The sequence below is a fragment of the Quercus suber genome, unplaced genomic scaffold, assembly GCF_002906115.3.
Source record: "Quercus suber isolate HL8 unplaced genomic scaffold, Cork oak 2.0 scaffold_358, whole genome shotgun sequence".
Lineage (NCBI taxonomy): Eukaryota > Viridiplantae > Streptophyta > Magnoliopsida > Fagales > Fagaceae > Quercus > Quercus suber.
In genome coordinates this window covers 678,689-688,730 of record NW_027069810.1, presented here as the reverse complement: position 1 = coordinate 688,730, position 10,042 = coordinate 678,689, and the positions used below count along the sequence as shown (strand labels likewise).

General features: G+C 31.4%; 1 protein-coding gene across 1 annotated transcript; it reads left to right on the top strand.

Moving 5' to 3' along the window:
• The first annotated feature begins 6,309 nt into the window (after nucleotides 1-6,309).
• LOC111986981 (plant cysteine oxidase 2) lies at nucleotides 6,310-10,042 on the top strand. The gene is made up of 5 exons (XM_024018673.2): nucleotides 6,310-7,017; nucleotides 8,098-8,216; nucleotides 8,312-8,483; nucleotides 9,334-9,552; nucleotides 9,674-10,042. Exons 1-5 carry the CDS (start codon nucleotides 6,792-6,794, stop codon nucleotides 9,796-9,798), a joined length of 861 nt encoding a protein of 286 aa, XP_023874441.1. The 5' UTR covers nucleotides 6,310-6,791; the 3' UTR covers nucleotides 9,799-10,042.

Sequence of the window (10,042 nt, the reverse complement as noted above, 5' to 3'; positions counted from 1 at the left end):
TTTTACTTTTTCTTGGGCCATTTACCTTCTTTGTCAAGAGTATTTAATTTTGGAATAAACAATCAAACCACAATACTCAAAGCGTGAAACTCTATTTTTTTCCACCGCCCATTTTTCCCCATTCATTAGACAGAGAGCTAGAGATAGAGGGGGTGACGTGTCATATTATTTTATCAAAAAATTTGATTTACTCCATCATTAGCCTATACTAAACAATAGTATAGATGTGATATATAATATATTACATGAAAATTTTGAATTTTAATTATTTTGTTACATGCATAGTTCCCAAGAGGGGAATGGGATTGGTTAAAAGATGGATTGATAAGGCACGATGAGATTGAGACTTTAACTAAAGGGGCACATTAAAGGATTTTAAACTTAAATGGCTATTTTCAAAAGTCTTGTAACTCAATGACATTAATTTTTCAATTTTTCTATGGAAGAGAACTTGAGTTTAAATTATCTCCCATTATTTGTTGGGGAAAAAAAAAATCCTAAATGATTCTCTTACTATGAAATATATTACTTGCAAACTCTTTCTTGGGATAAGGAACATAAATTAAGTACCTAAGTGTGTAAGATTTCCCAAAATATGTTAAATCTAAAACAAATTGAAAGAAGTTTATGTGCATTCTTCTTCACAAATTTTTTATTATATATCCAAGGGAAGCACTAAAAATCTAATACCATCATAATTGTTTCAAGCAAAGAAAGAAAATGCACTTGTACTTTTGAGTTCTAAAAGGAATGCTGGTACATCACTTACATTATTGGTATTTCTTTTAATTGTAGCTTTGAATTGTACTTAATTTATGAAAGATTCACTTGGAAAAGCATGAACTACAAATAGAAAACGGAAAATTAAACTGAGTATGGATACAAGTATTGGAATAGATTTACTTATGCTTTTATTTCAATTAACTCTCCAAAAATACATGAATAAATCTAGACATAATGAAGCAGCATGTGTGAGAACACGTGAATCATTCTATTAATGCTAAAAATTATCCGGTGCAACAATTTTTGTTCCATTTCAAGCATGATTACTACGTGACGATATGTTATCTAGTTACCTTTATTTATTTATTTTAAATTTCCATTCTTTCGTTTCGTATTTCTAAATCGAATCTTAACATTCATTGTCGCCCCACCTTGTAACTGATATTAATGCTAAAGGATGCGATCTTTAGATAGAAGCATTCTCATAGCATTTTATTGCAGGGAACAATCATCTATGAAGTGAGGATGGAACATATCAGTTTTCGATCCATCAGCTGTGTTTACCATTTTATTTCTAAAAGATCCATCAGCTGTTTTTATGAATCAAAATGCTTTCAAATTGTCTACTAAGCAAGGTAAGTGAATGTTTAGAGTTATTCAAAGGTGAAACATATTTTTATTCATGTATATTACTTATATATATAAATATAGTTCTCAATTTTAAGTAAGAATGCAAGTAGATTGGCTATCAATTTCTACTTTGATTCTAATCAAAATAAAATTTAACTTTGATTGTATAGTTATTGATATTAATATTAATTTAAACAACTGCAGTTTAAAAAGTCACTCGATTGAGGTGGGAATATGTATTGTAAGGTGCTAAATATATTCCTTTTCTTACCCCCGGCTAACGTCAAAGAAAAAGATTGACGCATTCTACATTTTCGGAGAAGCATCCAATGATAGAATGAAAAAGGAAGAAATTTCTTCAAGCACTATTTAACTTTCAAGGCTAAAAACCCCTCTACCAAGAATTCATGGGTCACTTCAGGTAGTTGGTGAGTCTGTTCATCAGTACATTTCTTTTCTTTTTTACATGCCAAAAATTAACTTAATTGTCTTATATTGATCATGAAATCCAATGCTTGAGCAACCTGTCTTTGCACATAAAGAATGTTTTAATGGTAGATGCTTTATTTATATGCCCTAAGATTTTTCTCAAACTACATGTAACATTGTGTGTATATATATATTCCTTTTGCTTTAAATCATTTGAGCTTATAATTAGGCACTTCATAACTCATTTATATCCACTATCTTTTTTCTTTTTTCTCTATTTTTTTCAACATGATTTGATCATCAGTTTAACCATCTTATCGACTTAAGTAAACATATATATCGTTTTAATTGGCAAATATTTAGTCAATCAGCATGCTAAATCGATAGGCAGACAATATTGAAGAGTATACTAGTTAGACTAGTTGTCACAATTGTTTACATATCTAGTCAGTTTGCTATTATCATATTTGCTTTCGTAAGTAATGGGTTGTTAGCATCACCTATCAGACCAATAGAAGAGGAGGGTCACTAAACGAGAACTCCTATAAATAATAGTTGTATCTTAAATAACCTAATTAGCAAAGCTAGCCACATTTTTGTTGTTGTTGTTGTTGTTGTTGTTGTTGTTGTTTTTTTTTTTTTTTTTTTTTTTTTTTTTTAAATAAATTAATATGATAAGATTTGAAATTATGGGATCTGTGTCATGATTATTACCCTTTATTTTTAGATTAAAACACCAATGTATTTCTTTTTAGTTTGCTTTTCATCTTGGATCTTTCTTTCTTTTTCCTCTATAAAACAAAGAATTATTTGCAACAGGACATTTTTATTGTACTACTTTTGTCCATATATGGTTGTAAGTGTAATTATAGAATCATAATTTCACATCAAACTGTATGCTAATGTATGATGAATTTCATCTTTTAATTTCACGCTAGAAGGGATATATTGAAGGATTTACACGTGATAGAATTATTCAACATGATTAAGGAAATTAATCAAGTTTAGAATGATTAAGGTTTGGAATTTAGGCCAAAGCACCTAATAATCAAAATATCAAATCATGTTTAATGTGTCATATTGGGAAGCGTGTCTAGATGAAAATGAAGGCACAATAAAGATAATATGTATCAAAAACAATTTATTATGAGGGGGCAAAAATCAAAATATATAGAACATAGTTGAAAGAGTCAAAGAGAGTCGGTCTATGTTTGTAAATGTAAAGTATATATAGAATGCAGTATTTTTGTTTCAATAATACCCAAAATTGGCAATTAGCTTCCTAATTTGATATTTGTGATCTGGAATTATAGATAAGCACGAACCAGATTTTTAATTCACTAAATAAGGAAACCACTCTGCTATCTATCTGCATGATCTATATGAGTTGTGCATGTCTCTCTTTTTTTTTTTTCTTTTTTCTTTTTTCTTTGGATATGTCTCTTTATTTACTACATGCATTTAGTAGATATAAAGCATATGCAATTATATTTAGTAATTTTTTTTACAAATATAAAGTAATTTTTTTAGAGAGTTTTAACCTATAACGTCCATTCTTGATGATAGCTCTTTATTATCTTTATTATCAGGTAAAGACATCAATTAGTTTTTGATATAGGCGGAAATTGAACTCCAAATTTCTTATTTAACCATCATAAACTTTATCAGTTGAGCTAACTGGAACCCATATATAAGGTAACTTTTTTTTAGAGAGTTTCAATTTATGGTGTCTGCTCATGATGATAGCTTTTTATCATTAGACCAAAACACCAATCGGTTTTTGGTATAAGCGGAGATTGAACACTAAATCTCTTATTCACCTATCAGAGATTTTACCATTTGAGCTAACTGGAACCCACCATGTAAGGTAAATTTTGATTGCATACTATTTAGTTTAGTATGGGCTGACCTTACAAGTTAATATTATTATTATTTTGAGAATCATTATGGTTATTTTTATAGACGAAGATTAATGACATGTTCTTTCTTATATAGATAATGAATAGAATAGTTTGAGAAGACATCTCAAAAAGCAAAAATTCAATGAACCGATAGTATGATAAATTGACCTTGAACATTTAAGTTTACGTCACGTCTCAAACCAATAAATCTAACACAAAGGTACTCCTGTAAGTATAGGGTCAGTGCTCTCTAAGAATATGAAAAATAAAGTTTTAGAATTTAAGTAATTCAAATAGTAATACTATGGCTTTTTGAGTGAATTTGTAATGTGTCTTTGAGGTTAAAAAAAGAAAAAGAAAATGTCAACTTATCTATCACCTTCTAAGAAATTGCGCAACAATTAATAAGCGAATTAATTATCTTGTAATTTCCATTTTCTAACCTAACCATCCAATTTGAGAAAAATCAAAACAAATAGTCAAATAGTAACAAACAAGATTAGTTGTCATAAGAGAACCCTCCACTATAAGAAATATCAATCCTCACTTACAAGTTACAACTGTAAGTGGGGAACAAGATTCTTTCACTATTTCCGTTGATGGTTTGAAATTAGAAAAAATAAAGTAAGATTATTGAAAAGCATGAATGATCGATGTATAGGTATATCATATATGTGATGCGTTTATAATTGTAATCATCATAAAAGTACTATTCATGTATCCACTTGCAACTTAATTTAGTATAAAGATTTAGTTATTAGTAGATTAGATCCATTTTAGTAGCTATTAGCTCTATAATTTAGTGATAGTTCCCTTCCTTAAAATGGTGTAGCCTAAGATTAAAAATATAAAGAAATTATATTTTACGCCCATATTGTAGGGTTAGTTTCAAATCAAATCATAAAGTTTTAAAAAATTCAAAGTATACCCTATAATTTAAGACTGTTACAAGGTAAACTTTATTATTTTTCTAGTTTCAAATCCAATCAAATTGCATTAATTTAAACAATGTACTTTTGGGGTTTGTTTTGGTAATTTGATTGAGGGTTTAAATATATATGAAAAGATTAGGGTTTGATTTTAATTTAATGAAACTATGAGGTTTAATTTGTAATAATCTTATTCTTTTTTCTTTTGAGAAGGTAAGGGTATGTTTGGTAACTGTTTTTTCCTCTTATTTTTTATTTTCAAAAATAATTTTCTATTTTTGAAACTAAAAAACTTGTTTGGCAACTTAAAATGGACGGAAAACAAAAATTGATCTCAAAACTCAATTTGTGAAGAAAACTAAAAATATGCAAAATGATATTTTCAATTTCTAATTTTTAAAAGTAAATGAAAATATGCATTTAATTTAATGAATTTGTCTTATTTAATGAGTTAGCATTAAAGTTCAAATTCTAATAACAACATACTTTAGTATTTTCTATTTTTTTCTTCAAAAAACTTTTTTTTTTTTAATTTCAACTAACTAAACATGTTTTTTATTTAAAAAATACAAGAAAATTGTTTTTTCTTTATATTCCCAAAAACAAGTTTTTGAAATTAGAAAACAAAAACTATTACCAAACATAACCTAATAATCTTAAACTTCATATTTTAATTTGAAAAATTTAAAACAATAGGGTTTAATTTCAAACCATCCATAAATATATGATCTAATATGCCATTTTCAAGTTAAAAAAAAAAAATGTAATTTGCCCAAAAAAGAGAGAAGAAACTAAGGGAAATATATATATTAATAATATGATAGCTACAACACGAGAAGTGGCATTTGTACACTTTATGTCTCCGTTAGAAACACTAAAAAGGTGTCAACTAGTTGAATCCACAAGATTTTTGGCAAGGGAAGAAAGTTTAAGTTAAGGTTTTTTTTTTTTTTTTTGGTTTGTTGAGAAGGAAGTTAAGGCCATTTAGGTAAAAAAAGAAAAAAAAAAAAAAAGAAGATTATTTAGAATTGTTAGGGCAACTCCATTGTGGAGTTCTTAAAATCATATCCATCCATTTTGAAATTGGTAGATTGGATCTTACCATGACATCAGTAAATAAAATAAATACTAAATTAGTTATATACAACATTTGTTTAGATGTTGATGACAAAACAAATTATAATTCACTTATTTCAAAATAAATTGATGGTATTTTAAGAAAAGTAATGATTATTATATACTTATTAGTGTATATTATCCGTACGTATCGTCATTGTTCATGTTTTATTGCGGATATTACGTATGCAATTCAAGATTCGATATGTACAAAGTGTATAATATTGAATGTGTAACAAGATTTTTCCGTCTAATAACTCCATGTAGCATATTAAAAAAACATAGCCAGATTTTGAATTTTCCCAAGTCGTATGGTCGGGTATGAAATTACAACAAGATACTCAAATACTGACGATGTTTAAAAAACATTAAATAAAAAAAAGAAAAAAAGGCTTTCCTTATTTTATCCAAAACATTTTTAATATTAGAATATTTCCTCGTTTAAAGTGAGTTGTAGACTGTGAAAAATGAATATAAGATGGGCAAAAAAATAAGGAAAGGACCAAAATTCAGGAAAGGAAAAAAAGAGAGAGAGGTATATAGATAAAAATCCGCTGTTGGAATAGCCCACTGGAAAGCAAACCATGGCCCCTGGTTTTTTCTCTCCTTCAAAAACCGACTGTTTCTCTCCCTTTCATCTAACCCTAAAAGCCTTCCTCTTCTTTTCCTCCTTTATATTCTCTCTTCAATCTTCACCAACTATCCCCTTCTACAACAACAACTACAGAGAAGAGGATGCCAATTCGCGCATCTCTCGACTTTTTTTACCCTTAACTTCTCTGTACAACAATACTACTGTTGTAGAAACATCATTAGTAATAGGTATAAAATATATTGCTCAGTTTTCCGTACTCTGTTTTCCTCTGTTTTCTCTGGTTTCTAGCCATTTCTTTGAAAGTTTGGAACTTTGGTCGATACCCAGATAGTTTTTTGGTGTTTTTGAGCAATACCCAGTTCTTCAATTCGTGTTTGGGTCAATACCCAGATCGCAATTTTGCATTTTTTATGAGGTGGGTGTGTTGGGCTTGTATACTGAGCTATTTTGTGTGAATTTTGAGGTTGAATGGGGATTGAGACGACTCGGGCTGATCGTAAAGGTAAAGAATTTCGTGAATTGTCTACGGCCACGAACACGAGTCCGAATTCCAGGCCTAAGAGGAGCCGGCGACGTAAGAAGAAGATGTTGCCGGTTCAGAAGCTATTTGAGATTTGTAAGGAAGTGTTTGCCAATGGTGGGCCTGGGCTTGTGCCTTGTTCTGAAGATATCGAACGGCTGAGAGCTGTTTTGGGTATGCTTTTTTTTTTTTTTTCCTTAATTGTTTTTGAATTGAATTTCATGCTCAAATGTAAGATATTCATATGGTTGTGCTTAAGGGTATTAAAATTTGGTCGAATTCAAGCTTTTTGATGGGTTTTACATTAACTGGTATATGTTTTTCTTTGAAATTTTGATAATATTCGGGTTTTTAAGTGGTTGAGGTTTATAATTTCACTTTAGTGATAATATTATCTGAATATGTGAATATTTGAGGGCTATTTGCTGCTTTTGGAGATACTTATTTTATGATTTCTGACTTAGAATGCAATATCATTTAAGTAGGATCTATCTAACTGATACCATTATTCTTACAATAGTGTCAATTCTCAACTTGCGTGTTGAGTTTGTTTTTTGCTGTAATTTTTTTTTACACCAAGCTTCAATAGGGATTTCTTATGCTTTTCCTTATCTTATGAATTTGTGTGGTGCAAGGATTCTCAATATTTATTTCTGTTTTTTGAGGATATATAGATGCGCATTATATGCTACGAGCATTAAAAAAAATGCATCAAGTAAGCATGTATTTCTTTACTGTGCGAGGTTTCCTGTGTCTCTAGATTGGGGGATGTTGGAACTTGAGAAAATGAAAAGTTTGTGCAAAATGGTTATGCAATAAAGATCCTCAATTGAATTGAACTGTCTTCAATTGGTAGTTTCTATTAGCATAAATCTGGTGGGAGCATTTGGGTATCAGACCACACTGGTTTGTTTTCTTTTACGCTGCTTTTAAGTTCTCCATTTTTTAGTAGCATAGGGAGTGGGACTACGTGGCTTTATTTTAAAGGCTAGCACAGGATTTCAGGAAAGTTTTCTTTTTGTCTTGGTCTCAAATGTGACAATGGCTTATAAAAGGGGCCACCCACGCTTCCCTTGAATGTCTTTGCTGCTGTAGACAAGATTCTATTTTTTGTCTTTTATGATTAATGATATTTTGGAAATTCGAAACGTATGGCTTAAATTGTAATAGCATAGGACTTGTAATTGTTCATTACTGACATGAACCTTCGTCTGTTTGTCCTTGATGCTTACAAGCCCAACTTCATGCTTGCAGATGAAATGAGGCCGGAGGATGTTGGCCTCACTCCTGAGATGCTGTATTTCGGGACACAGTTGGCTCGGAGAACCCCGAAAATTACATACTTGCACCTCTATGAGAGTGACAAATTCTCGGTATGTAGGCTTCTCTGAGGTGCTGTCACGCAGTGATGAGACAAAATTAGTACCTTATGATAGATGTGGTTCTCAAATCTTTTCAATCGTTGCAGATGGGGATCTTTTGCTTGCCACCATCAGGTGTTCTTCCACTTCACAATCACCCCGGAATGACAGTTTTCAGTAAACTGCTCTTTGGGACAATGCACATCAAATCATATGATTGGGTAGCCGATGCCCCCGATGCCCCTAGCAACGCATCTGCTGATGTGAATCCGTCAGAAAGTAGGTCTTTCCTTTAAAGTTTTACTATCTCACAGTTTCTCATATACACAGATGGCATTGTTTATATGTTTCTGTAGATGATAAGCACAGTTTGAATTACCACTACACGCTTGCAGATGCCAAAGCATTCTTAGTGTAACTCTTGCTTTTCCATTTGGTGTTAACATACGTTGCAAAAATTAGGCTCCTTAAAGAACGAGGGAAGGAATAATTATATAAGAAAGGGCCTTATGAAGGTGTCTAGTGGGAGATTAAAGAAAATATGATATTTTTGTATGAGATAGAATTTTCCTCCGGATCAGTTTGGGGGAAAGTTCCTCCAATCCTCAACATTTCAACTTTAAAAAAATTTTCACCACTACTTAATTAATAGTTATGTGACTCGTTTAAATGATTTAATAAATCATGTGATTTAATACATGTGTATGGTCTTATGAACTCCAAGATAATGGGTTGGAGGAAAATTGTCATAATGGGTTAAAGGAGAACTTTATCGATTTATATGTCTGTAGCACCGTACATCTTGATGGTTCAAGAAATGTTCTGGTATGACAAACGCATCCTGTTTTCTTCTTGCAGTTTTGTAGAGGCTATACTTTATGTCCTTATTGATTTAGAAATCCATCTCTGATTTTTTTTTTTTTTTTTTTTTTTTTTTAGTCAATGAAGTTTGATGGATCAGATAGTGGCTAGCATTTTTTTTTTTTTTTTTTTTTTTTTTTAGTCAATGAAGTTTGATGGATCAGATAGTGGCTAGCAGTTTGATCCAAGTTTTCACCTTTCGGTCAAAAATTTTACTTTCAATGCTTTCCCTTCTTTGACATTATTTGACATGCTTTTGATGATGCAGTCACTGCACCTGCTGCTCGTTTGGCTAAGGTTAAGGTCGACTCAGACATTACTGCTCCTTGCAACACCTCCATCCTTTACCCAGCTGATGGAGGCAACATGCACTGCTTCACCGCAGTGACAGCGTGTGCAGTGCTGGATGTGCTTGGCCCTCCATATTCTGATCCTGATGGCCGGCATTGCACATATTATCTTGAATTTCCATTCACCAATTTCGCAGGTAGCACATTGCCTCTTCACGTTTGATTATACTATAACACTCTTTGTTACTCAAATGGTGGGGAGGAATGCCTTTTACTTGATACAAAATCTTAATTACCTTTTTCTCTTTGAAATTTCAGTTGATGGGGTTTCAGTGCCTGAAGAGGATAGGGAAGGTTATGCATGGCTTCAAGAGAGGGAGAAACCTGAGGACTTGACTGTAGATGGAGCACCTTACAAAGGGCCAAAGATTGTGGATAAATGATCTCACCTATGTTGACACTGGCTGATAATGTCCAGTCCTTGCAGCACCGAAACTTTTGTTTCATTTTGTATCTTGTTCTTGCGGTTCTTTTCCTTCATCCTTTTTTTTCCCCCTTAAAAAACTTTTTTCCTGTGGGACACGAGGGACTAGATCCTTTTTTTCTCTCTACAGTTTATGTACATACTCTGAACCAGAAAAAAGAAAAAGAAACAAAGAGAAGTTCACTGGAAAATTGAGCATGAAA